At 37.4% G+C, this 23,100-nt stretch overlaps 1 protein-coding gene across 5 annotated transcripts in view; it reads left to right on the top strand.

Moving 5' to 3' along the window:
• Positions 1 to 21,575, top strand: part of c1qtnf12 (C1q and TNF related 12) — a 31,416-nt gene extending 9,841 nt beyond the window's left edge. Inside the window, exons 3-11 of one of the 5 annotated variants that reach the window (XM_043224790.1) lie at positions 88 to 170; positions 1,681 to 2,608; positions 11,728 to 11,835; positions 13,038 to 13,149; positions 13,307 to 13,488; positions 15,869 to 15,977; positions 17,202 to 17,295; positions 19,101 to 19,179; positions 19,792 to 21,541. In XM_043224790.1, coding sequence (XP_043080725.1) covers positions 2,435 to 2,608; positions 11,728 to 11,835; positions 13,038 to 13,149; positions 13,307 to 13,488; positions 15,869 to 15,977; positions 17,202 to 17,295; positions 19,101 to 19,179; positions 19,792 to 19,890 — 957 coding nt within the window. In that variant the 5' untranslated portion in view covers positions 88 to 170; positions 1,681 to 2,434 and the 3' untranslated portion in view covers positions 19,891 to 21,541. Of the gene's footprint in view, positions 1 to 87; positions 171 to 1,462; positions 2,609 to 11,727; positions 11,836 to 13,037; positions 13,150 to 13,306; positions 13,489 to 15,868; positions 15,978 to 17,201; positions 17,296 to 19,100; positions 19,180 to 19,791 lie in introns of those variants that run through there. The other 4 variants (XM_043224791.1, XM_043224792.1, XM_043224793.1 and 1 more) reach the window with 4 other exon arrangements.
• The last annotated feature ends 1,525 nt before the right edge of the window (positions 21,576 to 23,100 follow it).

The following is a 23,100-nucleotide window of genomic DNA, read 5'->3' on the forward strand; positions in this document are numbered from 1 at the left end:
GTACTGGATCTGATAAAAAGGTAAAAGTTGGTGGCTTGTAGGACCTAAAGTTAATCAGTCTTATGTTTTTGCAATTTTTCTTTGCAGTGGATAAGTATTCCTGCATACTAGTGTGCTACCTTTGCACAAAGCAAGTCCTTAAGAAGATGTGTAACAGCTAGTAGATAATGGTAGGTATATATCTGTTATTTAAATCTCACCTCATATCAGCTTATGCAGTTTTGGATGATGTTAAATTTGTATGCTCTGCAAATAAGACAAGAACACATTTGATTAAAACAATAAAACAAAACAATATTATACAATTTTTGTCAAATTTTAAATAATCTTAGATTGTTGTTAAAGAAGTGCTTTTAAAAGTGATGTGGTGTAAATGTGATTGTTTGACCAGCTGACTGGTCTGATTCATTTAGAGAAGATCTGAGCATTTATATGATTTTATATGGGTCCATGTAATAACAGTAACTACTTTCATCTGCATGTACACATACTGAATACTGGTGTTAGAAACATATGTGGTTTGCATAAAAATCTTAAACAGCATTTTTTAGCATTAATGTTTATTGAGCAGCAAATCAGCATATAAAAATGATTTCATCATGTGATCATGTGCTGTAAATGCAATGTCGCATTACAGGAATTCAATTTAAATTGTATTAATAGTTAACAGTATTGTTGTTTCACTGTATTATAAAACAGCAATATATACATATAATAGAAGATCATATTGTACTAGTGCAATTTGCATATTTATTTAATATATATATACTGTATATAGATTGACAGTTTTTTTGTGTAGAAAGGCATTTTGTCAAGATTACTGCAGTTTTATTTCCAGCCAACAGAGGGGGGAAGAGCGTCAAGGCATGCATGATAGTTCCCATTATTGTTGCTCTGCTGGGAGACGTTGCACAAATCTACATAATGTAATTTTTCCACTTAGATTAATAGGATCATGCTTTTTAAATTAATCAGTAAAAGTAAGAACAATAATAAATTTATGGCAGGGACAGACTGTGTTATATTATAAAATTACTAACAGGATCACTAAACCCTTAATGTAGTGTTGTGCAGATTGTTGTATATAATAGGAAAATATTGTTTGTATTATGGAATATGTTTGTGACACAGTCATCTTAGTATGTGCACGTGCTATTTTCTAAAAGACACAGATATCTTGTCAGCTGGCCAAGCATGACTTTCTAGTGTCTTAAAACAGTTTTATTCTGAGCTGTTTAAATTCTCTGTGACTAAATATCACATTTACAGGGCTACTGCAAAGTAGGACACTAAAAAACACACAGATTTACACCTACACACATGAACACGCATTCCCTAGAGTCTGCCTGCCAAAGAGCTCTCCCTCAAGACTTAAGTATTTCATTAGTGAGATAAAACAGGGCTGAGCCCACTGAGGTTGCCAGTTTCACTGATGAGGAAAAGAGAAGCAGGGGAATCAGAAAGAGAGAGAGAGAGAGAGAGAGAGAGAGAGAGAGAAAGAGCGAGAGACAGAGAGAGGGCTGTGATAAACTCTGCTGCGAGCTCTCCTGTAAGCAGAGTGAGAGAGTGCAGGAGCAAGAGCATAAGATCTGGAGAGCAACTCTGAGCAAGACCTAACACAAAGTCCACACAGATCGGGCACTCTGAGGTGAGCGTGCATGTGTTTTTGTCACCCTGCAGAACTGCGCTGATGCATTTGGGTGCGATCGTCCCGTCAAGTGCTTCTCTGCTTTGAAGTTGGCCGTGGGGGACTGATTTTTCCCTGCAAGGAAAAAAAAGCAGGAGAAGGCCAAAGGCTACGAAAACTGGAGTGTTTCCAACTTCCAATTCCCTCAGGACGTTTTTTTTCCCACCTCGGCTTCAAGAAGGAACCACATGTGAAGACCGATGGGGCAAGAGCTCAGCATTGCTTACCAGAGAATCGGTTCAGATGCATCACCGCAAAGACTCCACATCCCAGTAGGAGCGAGACGGAGGTAAAGAACCAGTGAGAAAGTGAGCGGGAATCTGAGTAATTTTCATCCACTCCCCCCTTCCCACATTGGGACCTTCTTCAGTTGCCCTCTGCTACTCCCCGTGGGGCAGGAAGCGTGAAAAATCTCACTAATGGGTTTATTTGCTGTCAGCTCAGCGACGACCTGTCATTTCCCAGGACCACTCCACACTTGACACATTTCATAGTCGAGTAAGCTTTGCTTTGTTTTTGCCTAAAGAGCCTTTGCTTCACACTGTTAGCTGTTGAGAAGATCAAGACCAGGCTGAGGTATCAGGTGGAGCGGACTAGCCCCTTAATCACTTTGCCTGCCTATTACAGTATTTTTCTTCCAGTGAGGTCAAGCGTGTGGGACGTCTCGCTGTTCTTCTGTCTTTCTCCAAGTCGAGAAAATCTTCTGCTTTCTGAACCTACTACGGTCTCCTGGCTGGTGGGCTGAAGATGCGTCTCTGGCTGCTGGCTGTGGTGACGGCAGTGCTCTGGAGCCAGTGCATCCTTCTAGGGTGGGCTGAGGCTAGGAAGATGCGTAAGAGGCCGAAGGAGCTCGCGCCGCAGCACACCGAAGCGTTCAACACCACTCTTTCCAACAGCGAGGAGCTGGATGGCAGCACGAAGGTATACGTCATATATGCCATATGATGTTTTTTATTGCTTTTCTTGTTTGTTTAAGCTATGTTCATTTCCCAGCTCTGCAAATGAATATGCTTATGCTTCCACATCAGACGTCAAATTATTGCTTTATGTAAGATCACAGATAGACAAGATGTTTGGAAATTGTCTCTTTAAGACTACAACAGCTTGATACTAAGGCAGCATCCTCAAAAGCTCACATTTGTGCCTTATATACCAATAAAATGTGTTTATTATTACCTTAAGGGTGCAATTTACTTAAGTACTAATAGTGTATTTTTCAAAGTACAGATCATGGGACAAGCTAAAATTAAATTTTTTGCACATTTACAGGGTATTTCATATGTCTGTGTCTTTGATAATGGTTGATTTTTTTTTAATTTCCTTGTTCTCTATGTGTCTTTTTTAGTTTACTAAGACACTTCTGATACTCTAGCAATCAGTCAGTCTCAAGGCTGTGAAAACACACAGACAGCTGACGCCACTGTTACTATGTTTTACATGTCTTGGGGCTCTGTTTTATTGAGAACCTCACCCTAACTGGGTGCTAAAAATTGCATGAAAAATGATAGAGGACATGATACGACACATTGGTTATATACAAACTGAAAAACAAAAATCACTGTTTCCAAAAAATATATAAAGCAGTATAACCATTTCAAACGTAATAGTATGAAATGTTTTCTGAGCATCAAAACATCATATTGATGATTTCTGGAGGATAACGTGACACTAAACTCTGAATTAATGACAGGATTCACAGGCAATGCACAGAATGATAAATGATATCCCTTAAATGCACTTTATGTTATTTAGATAGAAACATTTGCCAAATGTGTGAATGTAATTCATTTTTAGCAACCTCACAGTGTGTCAAAATCACCCTGTAACAGCAAAGCAGAGAAAATACCTCAGAATGATGTGTTTTAAATGCTCTGTTAAATATGTCAGCACACTCATCAGAACGCAAAGCCGACTGCATTTGGCACCCACAGTTGTCTCTCATCATACTTTGTAAATGCGCCTGAGCAGAAGTCGAAGGCTGCTTTGCAAACCTTAGCTATTTAAACAAGCTTAAAAAGAGCTCATCCAAAGCCCATGATGGAGATGCTACAACCATTTCTGATTAGCTCGGCACAGACTCAAACATGTATGTTTCTTGGGAATTAGACAGGTCTAATTCTCCAAAACAGTATGAGATTGGGAATGATAAATAGAATGGTTTGCAGGCTTCAGTGTGTGAAATGGATGATTGAAGCGTGAGATATCTGAAGAATGCACATTCAGAAGGTCTGATCAGAACATCGATTAGTCCTCTCAGTAGGTTTTCTCTACCAGAACATGAAAGAGAGATTGTTTGTTATTTGAGACTTTTGGTATCAGCAGGTTATGGATGGTGAGAATGGTAAACAGGGACTTTGCATTTGCGTGTATAAAATAAATAAATACAGAATTACCATTCATTTCCATGCACATAAACCTTGGAAAATTTCATGTTGTGTTGTCTGTAGCTGAATTATTGTGCATAAGTGCGTTGACATTTTCTGGCTCCAACAAGGCCAACATATTACTATTCCAACTCTGTATTTGTTTATTGCTCCTGTATTGTTTAGATATCAGGGTTTCCATTGGAAAATTAGCTCCTGTCTCAGCCCACCCATAGAGCTGGCATTCTCAAGTAACTCCCAGCTACCCCTGTGCCAACCACTCTCACTATAACTGCTTCAGTGATCTTGCTGACAAGGGTTGTTGTCTTATTGAGTTTTTACACATCACTGATGTTGTGACAGTATGGTTGTGTCATATCTCTTTTTACTTTGACATTAATATGAAGGAAATTTCAAAAAGGGATTGTCTGAATGCATGTGTACTACTACACACACACACACACACATATACTTTTTCAAAGTAAGAACTTAGGCTTATAACATCTAATTTTTTGTTTATATCGATTTCTTTGTAGCTATCTAAGAAATTTGCTATCAGTTTCTGAATGAAAATTGTTCAGAAAGAAACCCTGCACCGTTTGAGGTCAGTTTTCAATTAAATAGATCAAATCTGAAAGAAAAGACAATAAATAAAACTTTTGATTCAAACTCTTGATGCTGTACTTTCATTGCATCCCAGGTGTGTCCTTCGCTATCTCCTCTTCCTCCTCTTCTTCTTCCTCCCTTCATGGGCCAGCACAGGCAGGCTGCCATGATGTAATTCCTGGGAAGGTTAGGTGAGGAGATATTTAAAGACCCTTGGCAGAGCTCTTTCCCAGCCCATTGATTCTGTCATTCACAGGCCAGGCTGACTCCGCTGTGTCTGGGACATCCGATAGGGGCGGTGCGGCCCCCTGAAAAAACTGGGGCAGCAGGCCGCATAAGCCCCTCACAAAGCCTCACAGAAAGGGTCCTGAAAGAGGACACCTCGAGAAGGATTAGTCACTCCCCTTTGCTTACATTCTTTTCATCTTGTCCCTTACAATCAGAGAGTAATGACATAATCACTCTAAAACCCAGTGTTTGGCCAGATTGTCACTGCCAGAAAGCGTCACCCGGGTTGGGGACCCTCTGTGACATTCATAGGGATGGAGATCATATTTACAGGTATAGGTGGGGTTTGTAGGATCCATATGCTACCATATGCTTGATGTCCAGCTACCAAAATATATATATATATATATATATATATATATATATTCCTAAAATCCCAGTATCAGGCTTTTACTTTGTGCTTATTATCAATATTGAAGTCACTGCATTCCTTTTTTATTTATATTTACTCATTTAGCAAGGTTTGATAAAGGCTTCATTCAAATTCAGTGCAGCCAGTATAGTCTGATTCATGAACAAGTCTTTCTGGTAAATCCAAAAACTAGCATTCAACAAGTGTAATTTGAGTAAAAAACTAATTGGATCCTATTAGCAGGTTCATATACTGAAGCAAAAAATACAGCACGACCAGTGTAAACTGATTAACAGACAAATGGCATAAATGTGTCAGTTCTTTAGTGAATCAAAGCGTAATTCAACAAGTGAACAACTCTTATGTGTTGGTTCATTTTAGTGACTCAAAACATACAGTGCAACCAATGTAGTTTAATTCATGAAACAAATGACTCTTATGACTTCACTTCTTTTTAGTTCATGGTTATTCGAAAAGAAGAGTTACTTGTTTACATCAGACTAAAGCGGTGTCCTGTACAATTTACAAAATTAATAGAGATGTGTTTTTTTCACATGACAGAAATTTAGGCTAAAGAATCTAAATTAAATGATATAAAATGTAGAGTGGAATCTAATGACAAACATAACATAGCCGTACAAATAAATGACCAATGAATGGTGAGTTGTCTCTTGGCTTTAGTAGCTCTACCTGAAGAAGCCATGAAAACACTGTGTTCTCATAAACAGTACTTTTATAAATCTGAAGTTTAACATTAAAATGACTTATTTCCAAATGTGATTCATTTTAAAGATTAGAAATATTTTAATCCAGCCGTGCTATTTACTTGAATGTTTGCCACTAGGACATTCACGTTAGGATACAGAGTACAGGAACAGAACGGCATGTGCAGACATTAAATGGGTTACAAATAACTCAAATCGAAAACCAAAAGACAACTTTCTCGTTCTCTAAAGACACAACTTTTCCAATAACACTTCATACGCACGTCTCGGCGCACACACATTATATCGCGTTTATCTGAAGTATTTCTCAGCTGTCCATTTGACCTACCACAGATAATAAGGGAAATGAGCACCAGCGCAAACTAGCTCAACGTTATAATTTGCACACAAAGCAGGTGTGATGCTGCAATCAGACTCTCTTCAACTCTCTGACTTTTTTATGGCGAGAGGAGGGCAGGATAATTCCTCAGTAGATCTCATAATAAGTCTTGTGGCTCTCTCTCCCCTCACATGTCTTCACTAGCCAGGAATGCGCACTTGATATACATATAAATATCTAAACAATGTTTACCCTGCTACGATGGCATGGAACAGCGAGAGTTATTAAACAACACAGAGCCTCATTACCTCGCCTCCATGTTAGTTTTGTAAAGTTACGAGTGTATTCTGACACATACATGTTGTTGTGCTTGGTACGAGTGAAGATAGAGAGTAAATTGGATTCAGACGTCTTTGATGTCACTGTTTAATGACCTGTGGGCCTGTAATGGGCGCATTTCCAGCGCCCCCCCGAGTAATAACAAAGCGGTTAACTGCCTGTTTCACTGCTCACGTAAGAATGTGATGAAAGGAGCTTTATGGTAACTGCCAAACAAATATTCAACGTACATGCAAAAGAAAAACTCTATCTGTTGACCATTTGGAGTGTATTAGTTATCAGACCTTGTCCACAGGGAAGGAATTACAGAATAATGAGGCCTCGGTAATGAAATATACAGTGGTGCCGGGTCTGTTACCTGTTAAATGATGGCCTTTGAAGCTTTCTGCTGCTTGATATCCAGCCAAATAATCATTTCTCTTTTCGTATCACTATGTTCTGACTTCCAAAGCAGTAATGACTTTGTACCAAAAGAGACCATAATTGCAGGTAAGAATCTGAGGTGTGGTGTGAATGGGTCCATATAATCAAACCCATAAATCTGTGTACCGACCCATAAAGCTGTGTTTGGGAACATACCGTCATTGCATTTTGTACTCCCGTGAATGTACTGTGTATGTGAGACTAAGGAAAGTGCACATTCTTGTACAGCCATATTTTGGTGCCTTTTATGAGTCGGGTATATACAAGAAATGGTGAGTGAATTGGGAAATAATGGGGGTGTGACATGGAGGATGCGCACAAACCTGGTAAAGGGGGATCCTTCCCCAAAGGCATGGGATGGGTAAAATCATTAAGCCATGCATGGATGAATGCACAGACAGTCGTGATACACCCTTCTAGAAACAACAATAACTGGGAAAGCCCTCAGTCACTGTTTCTCACTGTAATGCACCTGTATAGTGTTTTTTGCCAACTATTTCTGATGTGTTTGTATTGCGTGCTTTATTTATTTTTCAGTGTCAAGGAGTGTTAGTTTTACGGCAACAGCTTTTGCATCTTTGTAGTGTTGATAAGAGTCCTGAGGAATGCGTTTTAAACATGTTATTGTATGTATTTTTAATTGTCAAATAGTATTTCCAATACTGACATTTGAATTTGGGGGTGAATACTTTTGCAAGGTTTTACATTTAGACAGAAATAAACCTAATGGTTGGGTATTTTTAGCTACGTACCTGTCAGCGTGTTACTGTAATGTCTGGTAAATTTTGGACCTGAGGTACAAAGATCAACAAACAGAAGCAATTGCTTCATAAAATGTCACTAAACCTCATGGCTGTGTTAGAACAGACCCAGTGTGTAAAGTCTGGACTATATACTTGTCACTGAGTTAATGTCATGTAAAAACATTTTGTGTCATTTCGTACCTTCAGACTGTGTAATGAAATGGATATATAGCCTAGATGAGGTTACAAGGTTTTTCACAATCAAACACTGCTGCATAATTGTTGATTGTGGCCTCAAGGCAGATTTTTATGGACATGTTTATGTTTGCTGTGGCGCGCTGCCACAAAAATAGCCTGTGACGTTTTTCTCTGAAAATATGTTGATTTTTTTTTTGTTTTTTTTTCTTTTCTCTGAATACACAGACCACTAAGATTGTGAAGAAATGTGTCTTTGTTAATCAAGCTAATTATCTGAACACGGTTAAATCTAACAATAAATATTAGAATTTTGATATTCCATTATAACGTTTTTGAACTGATTGCCGCAATGCTTTTTCAGCAATCATCAGAAAAAAATCTCTAACAATAAACTAATAGGTGCACTACATTGCACTACAACATGTACTTTGTTTTGGTAAACCCCAAGAAATTAAATTGCAGTTGGCAAACAACCATTTATAATTAAACAGAAGTTTGACACGCTATATAAGTAAATTACTTAGTAATTACAGATTCCTGCTCGCACTTGTTAGCAGATACTTTTTAGACAATTAGAAGTTAGTGGTTGTTCATGATGTGGACAAAACAGAAAGTAACGTTCTTTAAAATGTCTCTTTTTGTTTACTTCAGCTGAAAGGAAGGCATGGAGTTGCACAAAATTCATTTTTGGGATTAATCTTTTGACCAATTAACAAAAGAATTTAGCTGCAGCTTCTATATTGTGTTCATCAGTTAATGTGAAAATAGCTTTGTGTTTGCTTAGTGGGGCTATTATAAAGTCTCATAAGTCTCTTTTTCTCAGCTTTCTTTCAGACTCTCATCGAAACTTGCTCGACTTTTTTTTTTTTTTTTTTTTTTACTCAGTCTCTAATGGAGCATTTGGCAGCTTTGCTCCACAAAGCTCTGCTGTTTTAACAGCCCCAAAACAAACTCATCAGAGAAAAATCCACCCCAGTGGTATGCTGAGATAATAACAGCTTGCCATGATCTGTCATGATCTGAAATACTTCAGCGTATAGGGCTTTTCATACAAACCATGCTACCGCTGTCAACCGAATCGACTGTGTACACAGCGCCCTGAAATATTGGAAAGTTTATCGCACTGAGCAAACCGCTGCACATTCCGTATCAGTCTCTGTGAAAATGTTCCATTGTATTCAAAAAGCATTTCAGAGAACTTTAACAGTATAGAATCCTTGCTTTCTGACAGTCGGAGAATGGTTTATGCTTTATTGAGTAGAGAGCATGAGGGAACATGATGAAATGAGATTGCGTGGATATAGATGTGTCTCCATAAACTTCGACGACATTTCCAAGCAGCAACTTCAGGCAAGTTAATCCTTGTCTTGACAGAGTTATGGATCCTCCCCGTACACCAACTGATCCGACTCCGATCATTTGAAGTGTTAATGGAAGTTCCTCATATATTTTGAAGTGAAGGTGAAGGTGATGACTTGTCCATCTTGTGACTCTCTTGCCGGGGACCAAAGAGAGTACATTCCCCTTAAGCTTTAAGTTAGCTTCTGTGCTAGCATCTGCGGCTTATACTCCTATTTGGCACAGGAAATTAAACAACTCGATGCAGCCGCCAAAGTCGATATTGATCCTTAATAGAACCGTGTTGAATCAACAGTATTCAGAGGACTTCATGACCTGAGCGTTTGTTCTTTTTGGTAATATTAGAATCCCGTGGATCATTTTTTGGCATGACTAGCCTGCTCTGCGCTGCTTTGACATACTGATGCTACAGACTGTATTTATAAAGCATTCCATAAAAGACAATGGAAAAGAAACAAATCACGTCTTCTCCCAGTGTTTGGGGAAGATCTGAGGGATTGCCTTCTGCTGTAACAGTATCTTTACAAATCTGTCTGTCTTTTGGCTGTCTCCGGGCTCCTAATTCACAACAATAACACTCAGACATTCAACATGTGAGAGGCTTGTGTGCTAGTTAAGTTGTTTATTTTGTCTCCTGTCACAAGAATAGAGGGAGAGGAAAAAAATTGCACCCAAGCAAAAATATGAGCTTGTCCCATTCCTGCATGTATAAGAAAAACAAGGGGTTACTTTGTTGCAGCTTAACGTGAGGCAGGTTTTTCTGTGAAGAGATGCAGCATGTTAGTTTAACAGATAAGTGATCCAGGTCTCGGTGCCAAACCTAAACAAATTCCATTTCAGACAGCTCACCTCTACAACTTGTCTCTATCTTTGTTTCTATCTCGACCGCAGTCACTTGAAGTTTAGGGAAGGGCTCAACGAGATTCAGTTCATATTTGTGGTTACTGGGATTTATAAAGCCTCTCTTTTCATCTTAGCGAAAACATTGTCAGCTCTTCAGCATTGTTGGTGGTTAGTTGACCAAGTAAGAATTATGTTTCAATAAATATTTCATATTTAGTTAAATTTGTGAGTACTGTCAAAATGCTATTCAGTAAAAAGTCATAATATGTAGAGTGGGTTATTTACATTTTAAAGTAAAAAATCAATAGATAAACCACAAGATAGGATTTAAATCTTAATGATGGGTGAACTCACATGGACTTATTTTGCAATTGTAAGCATTACTGTATGATTTTTAACTTAGAAATGTATCCGAATATACAGCAGATTTCTTCATTGGTACTTTGTAGGGTTGTGATGTACAGGACAATTTTTCATCACACTCTTGCAAACAGTGTGTTCTTTTAACTAGACTGCCATCTTAAACCATTTTTATATAAAATTCTGAATGCTGCTATTGAGAAAGTAGCTCAAATTGTAGATTCTTCCAAAAAAGGGGAGATGTCATTGGTTTGGCTGATGATTGTTGAAGTCATTCCAGCGTGGGATTTAGAGGGTTCAAACTGTTGCCAAATAGAATGAGTTATATCACAGATTACATATTTGATAACCTCTCTCAGAATTAGAAATCTACCTCTCAGAAATGAACTTCAGGCTCTAAGAGCTTATTGAATAGAAGAAGCCAGCAATGTTTCCACTGAAAGCCACTGTATGTGTTTAAAGAGTTGCAAAAAGGAACCCGCAGTATAATGCAATGTCTCGGGCCTCTCATTTTTAGGTGAACTGTAACGCTGTGCTCATGGAAACTTGTTGAGAGAGATCAATTTAGAAAGGCTGTTTATTTTTCACAGACCCTACTGGGTAAAATTGACGTAGCACCTGAGAGAATTACTGAGAAGGAGTAATTAAGCAAAGAGTAAAGTCCTCAAGAGAAAATGTGACCGGCTGTGTTTGGCATTAGGTAGTGCTGCATGCCACACAAAAGACCCATTCCTTTACTGCTGTGGTGCAACCTGCCTTGATGTCTGGCACCATTTAATAGCATCTTTAGGCATAATTTTCCCGTGAGGGTTTGTAAGCAGAAATTATGACTCATTGGATTTCGTTACGTATCTACAATGCGCTGCACTCAATGCCAACGGGAGAATGATCTCTGGATGAAATATTTTGATAAATCACACAGTTAGAACTTCTCCCAGTGACTCATCAAATATAAAATGGGTGTAGCATACCTTCTTTATGCATCCGCTCTGACGTGTACGCTAACCAAACCTAATATTATGACAGTTTGTCATGTGTGCATCATATCCGGAATGCTTCAAGGTTATACAGAAATATGAAGAAAGAAAAAATGCATGTCATCATTTCTGTGTTTTTATTCAGCAGGTCAGTGAGAACCAGAGAGTGGACCCTCTTGGATCGTGGATGGATTTTGTGAAGAGACCTGTGGGCAACTTTCCCGGAAAATGCAGAAAGCGAAAACGACCACTGGTGCGGAAAATCTTTACAATCACACATTATCAAATGTCGAACACATAATCAACAGTAGCACATGAGGCAGAGCTAAAAGTGTGGCAAGGAGAGGAATTTATATTCACCCGAAATGTACAGAACAATTTTTATAAATCAAGAAAAAGTGTATAAAATGAAAATTTACTCAAAATGTGCTCACCCTAAGGCCATCCAAGATGTAGATGAGTTTGTTTCTTCATCAAAACAGATATGGAGAAATTTATCATTACAGTTGCTCACTAATGAATCCCTTTCAATGAATGGGTGCCGTCCAAACAGATGATAAAAACATCACAATTATCCACAAAAAAACACTGAAAACTGTTTGTAAGAAACAAATCCATAATTAAGGCAAATTATTTTTACATAAAAGCATCACTTCTGACCAAAGTACAGTTTATAGTGCAAAATAATTCTTCCTCCAGTGAAAAAGTCATTTTCCTGTTGTCCTTTTACATTACATAGCCATGACAGTTTTGGATTTGTGCAAATTTCTCTTCTGATTCAGACAAGATAACTTTTTTTCACAAGAGAAAACAATGTTATGTATAGATATTATGTATTTCAGAATTTGTTGATTTCAAAGTGCTGGGTATTACATGTCTCTTTCTTAAGGCACCCATCACTGAGCAAGTGATATAATGCTACATTTATCCAAATCTGTTTTTGATAAAGAAAAAAACTCAACTTCATCTTGGATGGCCTGAGGGTAAATCCATTTTTAGCATGTAATCAATTTTATTAATTCGATTTTAAGGTTTTGTTTTTCTCTAAACATGATAAAGGGATGTTTTTCAGCAAAGTTCATGTTTTTTTTTTGTACTTTTAGCTAACACTTGCTTACCACCATTACATACTGCACAAGTCATTTTGTGATGGCTAAATTATAAAATAGGTTGCTAGAGACACACGTGAAACTTTGAGTGCCAGTATGAACTAACATGCACCATTGCACAAGTTTTGCTCTTTAAAAAAGTTGAGTGTCTAAGAATGAATTTTTAATGTATAAATGATCTCTACCAGAAAATTTGTAATATATTGCATAACACATTCCTTAACACATTTCAAGTCGTAACTCGTCATTGCATAAAGTGATATTCTCTTTTGAGCATTCAAAGAAATTTGAGTCTTGATTAAACTGATTTGAAATTCTATAACGCTTACATTTCTTTGACTATCAGCCTGGTCCCCCTGGCCCTCCTGGACCCCCAGGCCCTCAGGGACCCCCAGGATCCCCTGGGGCAGAGGTCACCCAAGATGTCTTGCTGCGAGAGTTCAAAGAAATGATCAAAGGTGAGGACCCCTAACACATGTAAATCCCATTGATGGACATTTTCTATCATCATCAAGGTGCTACCTTGAAGAAGGGCTGGACGTTTTTGAGAGATACAGTGATGAGGTGTCATTAAGTGCATACAGTGATGTATCTATTTGTGATCTGCTTGACCAGAGGCCACTGAGAGGAGAGCAGCAGTGGACAGGCCCAACGAACCCAGTCAGTTGCCCACAGCTCTGATTACTCTAGAGAGTATGACCTCCTATAGGAGAATCGAGGAAGCCTTCCACTGCAAACTCAAAGGCCCTGTCGTTGTGGACAAAAAGACTCTGGCCGAACTGCAGAACTTTCAGACAGTAAGTGCAGGCAGTAAATATAACTGTCTTATATCATAATGGAATATCTATCTCTCTAGCAGTCCATTATAATGGATCTAATTGACTCTAACCATGCTATATGAACAACAAATCAGTTCCTACACTGAATGCCGTAGTTAATTGTTAGATTAGAAAGGAAGTGACTGAACTGAGCCGATTCAACTTATTGAACATTGAATAGATTATGTTGGAATAGTTTATGAATAGTTTATTGTAATTATAATGCAATGATTTTGGCTTTTTATCAATAGATATTTTTACCCAACTGACAGCTAGATTTTTAGCCTTTTTGCTTTGACAAACAATGCTGGTAAGAATATCGCTTTATATTTAAAATAGGTTTATACCATGGGGCTGTTAAATTCCTGAATCTGATTGGCTGAAAATGTTCTGAGGTGTCCAGTTATTTTCTGGGAAATGCGCAGCAAATGTAGTTCCAGGCAGCTTTTGACCGCATTACATGTCCATATCACTTCGCCAAATGATTTCAGTTATTTTAAAGGACTTTGCAGCATACAAAATAGCCAAAACCTACAACGGGACTGGAAAAACATATAGTAAAAAATAGGAAAAAAATATATTTGGATGCACATATTCTATTTCTGTCTCTCTCCCTTACAAATGAGTTTCTCCCTTTGATGAGTGCTGAAAATTAAGAGAAATGTCATGTAGCTTTTGAGTTGCTAAACAATTTTACTGATGATGTCTTCTGTTAACGTTAAGGTACTGTGTTTAGTTTATGGTCAAATAATGCAGTCAGTCAAAATGAGGCCTATATTAAAACTTTTACCATCAAATGAACAAAAAAGAGCATCTTTAATGTGCTTCATACTTGTGTTGCATGTTGAGGACATTATTGTTAAAAACCCAACAAAAACGAAGGAAACACTGCACTAATCTCTAAACTCACACTAATGCTGATTCAAATGAGCATTCCAGCTATTTAGAAACACAGTCATTTACAGTAAATGACACAGCTTCCAAAGCGAACATGTGATCGTCTCGTTGCGGCAGCGGGATCGGCTTTTACCAGAATGCAAGAAATTCCAGTCTGTTGCAAATAATTTCAGATTGGCTTATTTTGTCTCGATTCCACTTGGCTTCTTCATGTTGATGGTTTTACACAATATTAAACACCATTTCGGAACGCTTCCAACCAGTGTGTGTGTGTTCAAAGTGAAATGTGTAATTTTTCCATCAACGAACAGAATTACAAAATCAATCGGCCAGTCAGAAAGATACAGTAGCTCCACCCCAATCAGCTTTAAAGACACAGCTGTATTAAGGCCACCTGTGATTGTAAGCTACTGATTGACTCTTGACATGAACGTTAGTGACAAGACATTGGATTGGCCGAATGTTTACTCAGCCAATCAAGAAGGGCCTAATCCACCCACCTCCTAAAAAATATATCCTTTTTCAAATGTGCTACATTGCTGTCTTGATGGTGTACAAAAGGTACTCTGTCTGAGGTTTTGGACGAGTGAGTGGTGTGTATAAAAATAGACACCGTTTAAAACAGTGCGCTGTTTCAAGGAAGAGCTTTACCCCGTGGCATTCTGATCAGCCAAGGACACACACCGAAAAACCATGTTTTAGATGCGTCTTTTAGTCACGGAAAGAACTGCGATTGATTAATGTGGACAAGATTTAATCTAAGCTCCTATGAGCAATTTAATTCTGCTGATCGCCGAGGATGCATGATTCTTACTTTCCGTATTAAAGAAATTATGATCGTATAGTCTTTCAGATCTGTCAAATGGATGAAATAACGGTTGCAAATGTCAATGCAAACCTTTATTCATCCAAATGTAGAAATAGATGTCAAATGAAATTACGCTCTTCTCACGTATCTGTTAGGATCTGACATGTATATGAAAGGCATTCATTGTATGTGTTCAAAGCTGACAGCACAAAAACGGCAGAAGCGAACAGTGTTTAGCACACTAATCGGAGGACTCATTATAAAAGCGTCTGAGTCTGGAACTCTTGGTGGGTTCTGGAGGCGTAATGCAGAATAATGTGGTCTGGCATGGCTGCAGAGTGCAGTTATGATCAAAAACAGAATCGGAGGATTCTTGGCAGATGTCTACATATTTCTAACCATTTAATGGTTGTGTGCTCCCAAACTGAGCCCTAAGACTGGTATATTTTCAAAAGCTGTATGCAGAATGCTTGATTTGCATGAGCGTTTATTAGAGTGTGGAGAGCAAGAATTCTGCTGAAAAACCTATTCTTGAGATGCTCGGAATGCTCAGCAGTTTACAAAGTATGATTTTCAGACAGAGCTAGAGTGAAGGGTGTTGTAGGTGTGTTCACCGTAGGCCCTCTGTAATTCTCACCTGTTTCATACCTTCAGCCTCCAGCCAAAGGTGCCTTCCTCAGAGGGACGGGGATGGATCAGTCCACTGGACGATTTACAGCTCCTGTAACTGGAATTTATCAGTTCTCTGCCAACGTTCATATTGGTAAGGAAAGGCCGAAAGGTTCAACTCATCATAACAAACTTTCTGTCTTTTGTAATCTTTTGTTTTCTTATACTTTGTCTTAGACATGGGGTTTGGAGGCGTGATAATGATTAGGGGAATCAAACCCATGTTCAAACAATAGAATGCATGAATGAACTGTACACAATTTACAGTGATTTTTGAAGTAAAATTATACATGGATGGCACAGCTCAGTTTTCAACATCATTACTCCAGTCTTCTGCCTCACATCTTTCGGAAATCATATGCTGACTTGGCCTTTAAAATTGTTGTGTTCCTTAATAGTTTTGTGAAAACAATGTTCTTTGGATTCCTTGATAATTAGAAAGTTCAAAAGAACATTTTACTTGGAAAACATACAAAATATTTGTAAAATTATAAATGTATTTACTGTCACTTTAGATCAATTTAATGTGTCTTTACTGAAAACACTATTAATAAAAAAATGTTTACCGAGCCCAAACCTTTTATAAAAAAATGCTTTGGATGAAATTGTCTGCCAAATACATTAGAGAGATTAATTGAAAATTCAATTTCTCTGCTATAAATACAAATGCATGGAGTACAAATTAATATTTCAGTGTCGACTCTATCAGGATATGCCATCGTGTAATGGATGTGTTTCAGACTTGGCACTTTCTCAACAGATGGATTGCATTCCCCTGTAACTTACATTCCAACCGTGCTGCATTTGTTTGCTGAGATTGAGGGTGTCTTGCACAATCTTGCATGTTTAAAAAGCTAAAAAATTTGTGCCGTGCTTGAAAGCGCACAACCGTACTTTGTTTTTGTTGGTTGATGCTCTAAAGAGGGGGTCCAGTGATCCCTCATCCGTCCTTTCAGAGGCAATGCTTATGTGGAGTTACACTGAAATAAGCCCCAGGGACTCTGAATGCAAAACTCTTCTAAGCTGTGGCGCCGCCATGCAGCTCCGGGAAAAGGAATTGGCTCTTTGCAGTAGACTGTGGCAGAAAATCAACATCCCCAAACAAATTCACAAATCCACTGCAGACTTATAAAACAGACCAATATTTAGACGCGGCTGGAGGTCAAACATGACTGGCTGTGGCATCGTGTGCTCCACATACAAAGCTCTGTCAAACAACATTTCAACAGCCTTTACTCTTCATACAACAGTTTGTAGTGCATGCCCGAAAAGTATTCTCAGAAATATCATTTTTTGTACTTTGTGTACTTTCTTGCAGACCACACTGAGGTGAAGAAAAGTAAGAACCAGCTGAGAGCCAGAGACAACGTCCGGGTTTTGATCTGCATTGAATCGCTCTGCCACAGATATACGTAAGTTTGCTTTATCTCACATTAAAAAATAAAGATTCTATCCTAATTTACTCAGTCCCGTACCATTCGTATCATGAAGTTCTTTCTTCTGTGAAACATTTTAATATTCTAGCTTTTATGCCATTGCAAACAAGCTTAAAGGGATAGGTTTTCAATCATCATTTACACACGCTTATGTCATTCTACCAGCAGCTATTTGAATTTTTGGATCTATCTCTTTAAATAGACACAAAATTATCATAAAAGCATCATAAACTGGGTTTATACAACTACATTGTACTATTTTACAAGTCTATGGCGCATGTAAGGGGAAACTAAAATGAGATGGGGGAGGAAAATAAATGTAATGCTTTTATGTTCCCCAGAAACTGTTTACTCGCAACAATTATACGAAGCAGGAGGAAAAACAATGTTTCAGCGCTTTTGTGAGCAAATGTAAAGTTTTTCCAAGAGAATGCAAACGTTTTGTGAATGAACACAACGTTTCTTCTGGGATCGCAACTATTTGGCAAGCAAACGCAAAAGCTTTCAAATATATTTTTCCTCTCATCTCAATTTTTTTCCCTTCAACAATGTCCCTTTAAGGGCTTCGGACAAGTCCAAAAAAGTCATACAATAGATTTATGTGATAAGCAGACTAAAATTTAAATTATTATTTATTGAAAACCTCTTGAGGGAAGTAGTGATGTTTGATTCATGAATGAATCATTCAAACTATGTAATTAAAGTGCTAGAAGTGTCTTAGTGTGTTTCCAACTGGCCACACAGAGTTTCTTGCGATTTTTGTTGATTTCAGGTCTTTTTGTCAGACTTAGTGTCAGTTCTGTTAGAACAACCATCCAGGAGAAAATCTGACACCAGCAATTTTGTTAGAAAAGTTATTATGATTACATTATGTATAATTTACCCTCAAGTAGTCTATTTATTAACATTCGATTTTGGACCCGTTGTCCACAGACCACATCCACATCAATATAAATTCATGACTCAGACTCAGAGGAATACATCGCTTATGATGAAAATTAGTATTTTTCTTGAGCTCCTTTCTACATTCAGAGCATGTGGTTTTTATTTCAGTGGCTTAAGCGTGTGAGTGCATGTCATAAAAATCCTCTTTCACAAATCAAGCAAAAATGAATTTACTTTACTTTACTTTAAAAAAAAAGAGAGAAAAAAAAACTATACATGAGGTGGGGAAGGGGGAATGGGGGTGGCAGATCAGCCAGGAAGTCTCTTTCAGTGTTCGCTGGTTGTTAGCGCTCTTTTGCTCTTAGTGAGTAACGCATGGGCTGTAAAGCATGTTGTCTGTTCTAGCTTGTGTGGAACCAGCAAGGCATTTCCTGTGTTAAAGTGGAGCAGGCCTTTAAAAAATGTCCTCTCACCTTCAATCTGGTTCTTTTCACCTTAGTAACCTTTACCGCCACCTTTGACTCCTAGGGTCCCTGTTGATCCTAGCAACAGTACTAATTCCTAAAATTTATTGCTGCTAAGTGGTAATAGAGACCTTTAAAGGAAAATTACGCATTTTTAGGAATGTACATCTATGTATAACGAAGAGATAATTATTTGAATGACCTTAACACCATGACCGTGATTTCACTAAGTGAAAATTACAATGGAATTCTTTGAAATGAAATGAAATTGAACTAAACTGAGCAGAAGGGTCTAACCAATGCTTTGTTTCTATATCTGGATTGGGTGATTTTGTGAACTTTCACATATTACTAAGACTCTAATATCTACTGACTGTATTGATCTTTAAAATCAATCATTTTTTTACTTAAATATTTTCTGTACCGCAATAGATCCTTGGAGATGATTGTTGGCCTTGAGAGTAACAGCAAGATATTTACAGTATCTGTCCATGGACTGCTGGAACTTCAGGTAAGAATTAGTAAACACACTTCACTCGGTTTAATACAGTTTTACTTTAATGTAGTTGCATCCTTATCGTACAGGTTTGGTATTTCTTCTGCTGTTACCTTAGCTTAAAACAAATCAGAATCAGTTGATTTCATTGCTGGAAAATTAAATATGTTTGTTAACGAATGTTTCTGGTCTTATTGTAACTGATTTATCTGTGCATAATTTTATCATTTAAAAAGAGAACCAATATCTAAAATGCTATTTTTGTAAATGTTACATTTAGTCTGGATCAATTCTGGTATCGTTTGATATGTCCTTGCGTGTTTTTAACCTAAATCATTTAGGTTAAAATGTCAAACATTATCCAATTGTAGCAGTGGGTATTTACTTCTCAGCCAACAGCCCGCCATGACTTAAACAACATCCTAATCAGGGGGTCACAAAAAGGCAGAAAATAGCCTATAAATTTAAAATTATGATGTTTTTTTGTTATCTTGATAATGTTATAAGTGGACCTCAGAGAACAATACAAAATAATAATAATAATAAAAGGCAGTTCATGGGTCCTTTAAATACATAAAATTAAGTAACATGTGTTGCAGACTGACTATGATGTTTTTTTCCTCACAGGCCGGGCAGTACACCTCTATATTCGTGGACAATGCAGCTGGAGCATCGATCACAATACAGAATGGTTCAGATTTCATGGGCATGCTGTTGGGGGTATAGCCTTGTTTTACAGCCAGACTATATCTGGCAGGCCACGTAAGACTGCATAGCTCCTCTTTGGACTATCATCCAGCACCATATATCCTCATGAGACAATATGTGACTGCTACAAAGCTCTCGGCTTGCTCATGGACGAGACATGGACATAGTAATTCCCACAAAGCAGAGACAGTTGGATGCAAAACTGAAAGACTTTACTGAGGACAGTCGTTCTACATCTGCCTCTCTCATGTGCCGTCTACAGTGAGGTTTTTACCTCTTCAGAAAGATCAGTTCTCACTGATTCCACTCACCACGTCCTATTTTGTGATTTATAGATGTATACAAAGAGATTTTTGTATTTTGACATTGTGTTGTTATGACTTTCCTCCTAATTAATAGTGTTTATACAGAACGTTTATATACACAGTTTGTTTTTTATGGTGAGAGGTTTTCTACAATACAAGAGCTGAACTATTTTGGATTGATCTTGAAGGAATATGTTACCCTAAAATGAAAAACGTACAATGTCTCACCCTCAGGTCATCCAAGATGGCTTTCTTTCTTGAAAGGGATTTAGAGAATTTTAGCATTTCTGTGCATCCTCTGCAGTGAATGGGTGCCGTCAGTACGAGAGTTCAAAAAGCAGATAAAAACGAATCGATCAATTTTGCTAATGCTAAATTTCTCAAAATCCAGCTCAGTGAAGATCCAACTCATTTTGGATGCCCCGAGGGTGAGAAAAAATTCTACATTTTCTCATTTTTGTGTGAGCTATTCCTTTAAGGATTTTGTGATCTTACCCAAAGCACCTCCTCTTTTGCATACATGCCTATATTTTTAAATATAACAAGCTAGACAAAGTTTTATTTACTATGCAGCTCAAAAAAACATGTTGTAGTGACTTGATTATTGATAAAAGAACAGATTTTCCATTATACTCGGCCAAAAGAAGGAAACAGCCAAATACAAGAAAAGAAACAAGATGAATGACTCAGTCTATTTTTACGTCCAACAGCTAACAGTCCCAAACAATAGCGTTTATCAAGGAGTGTGTGTGAATGTGTGTTTGGAAAGCTACTGCCATGATCGATTAGACATGTTAGAGTCCTGCTGAGTTCTCATTTTGTTTACTGCAATGCCAAATACGTCATCTGAATGCTCTGTTTTTCACGTCTCCATGGAAGTTTATTCTTGCTTTCTTTCAGATGTGTTTCTTTTCTTCACTTTCCCTCAAAACGTCGTCTTTGTTATTAACTTCAGTGAATAGAGAAATTTAAATGCACATATATTTTAGCATATGTACAATTTTCCATACAAATTATTTATGTTTAAATGTATCTGCCAATTAAAACAGATTTATTTTTTTAATTGGCTTCTAGCCTTCCAGTAGATCTCAATACAAGTGAAAATAATGTAAGCGAACCTGTTTAAATATACAGTATTTGCTTGTATTGTGGTGTAATGGAAATGAAACTATATTCAATAAATGTAAAATATACCTATTCACCTGGGCATGTTTGCGGTTGACTCGAATGGACTTTTATGAGCTTTGAAATCTTGCTAACGTTCGTAATTCTCTGCTCGATAAAGCAGGCAGGACGTACTCCCGGTGCCGCACGATGAAGCTCATGGAAAAAATTCTTTGGTGCGCTAGTGTGGAAAATGCTTTTTTTTGCATCATTTGCATTGTAAATAATCCAGGATACCTCAAATACCTTGGCAAACAAGAGCGCGTCTGACAGACTGATGGTGGTACAGTATGCCACCTGGGCACAGCAGAGACCCATCCGTGAAATCCAATCATTTGAGTGTCATTCAGATCGTCACATGAAAAAACACAACACTCATGCTTTTTTTTTTTTTTTTCCTAGCCCTGTGGTTTCGCAGAAGCTGATGTGCCTTCAAGCCTCATCTTTAGTTAATAGGCCTTTTCGTTTTTCTTCTCTACTTACGCTCTGAAAAGATTGCCAAGCAACATTTGTACCTTGTTTCTTAGAGCTTTTGAGAACCAAAACTGTTCACAACGAAACAGTGATCTTAAGGATGCTGTTAATTCTCTGTTCAAGTTCTTTCACTATAAGCCAATACCACAACTTGTACTACAAAGCATTGTGGTTAAATTATCAGTTTTCTGTAAAACTGTCTGCTGAAGTGTTATTTTAGTATTATTTATATTATCATAATTTCGATTAATATTTTGAATGGGCTATTATTGCTATGTTATTGCTATTTTAGTTACTATTGCATGCTTTTGTTTTTTTATATTTCAAAATGGTTACTTTTTCAGTTGAAGTTTCTGTTTAATTCTGTTAGTAATTTTAGTACTTTAACATTTGAATTAGTTGCCATGGCAAGAAAAAAATATTACAATTAGGTTTTATTTGTTAAAATTAGTGCACTACATTAGTAACATGAACTATCAACGGACAATGCTTCTGCATTTATTCATCTTAGCTAATGTTAATCTCAACATTTAATACATTTCGGGTCAAAAATTCTTTTTACATGCATATGATCTAACATGACCATGGGCATTTTAAAGGAGATGCCCCTTGCAATATAAGTCTTAGTTGTCCTCAGAATGTGAAGTTTAAAAACCACACAGATCACTTACACTGTTGCATGTCCCTTTAAATGCGAATCAGCAGCTACTTGCTGCCCCCTTTTCCAGAATAGTGCTATTCCTTGCTGCTGCAAAAAGATGCATTTGGTTTTGTCTGTCATATTGGAATCATGCATTTTAAAGCCACGTGAGTTTAAACTTCTGATAGAAGGTTTCTTAAGTGAGCGCATCTAAAGCATGTGCACAGAAAGCGGCTGTCACACAGCATGCGAGTCTTATTGTGCTTAAACACAAACCATGTTAAAAACACACAAGTCACAAAAACGCTCTGCTTTCTTTTAACATTTTCTGGGATGGAAGACTCATGGGTACCCAATTATAGCAACATATAATGATTATAGCAACAAAAGCTGATATATTAGTTTGTTATTTTAACAAATAACACCTAGGTCTTACAATAAATTTTAGTTGACAATTTTCGTCAAATATAATAAAAGAATAAAACATGTATACTTTATAACTAAGCTTTATCAAAAAAATTTTATTTTAGTGTACTGTTGTAACACTTTAATGACACTTTGTCTTAATTTTTTTTTAAGATGTAATACAAAATTCAAATTTCCATTTGTGCGTACATGACTGGATTTTGTATGAGTTTATAAGCA

Source organism: Puntigrus tetrazona, chromosome 23, assembly GCF_018831695.1.
Source record: "Puntigrus tetrazona isolate hp1 chromosome 23, ASM1883169v1, whole genome shotgun sequence".
NCBI classification, from domain to species: Eukaryota; Metazoa; Chordata; class Actinopteri; order Cypriniformes; family Cyprinidae; genus Puntigrus; species Puntigrus tetrazona.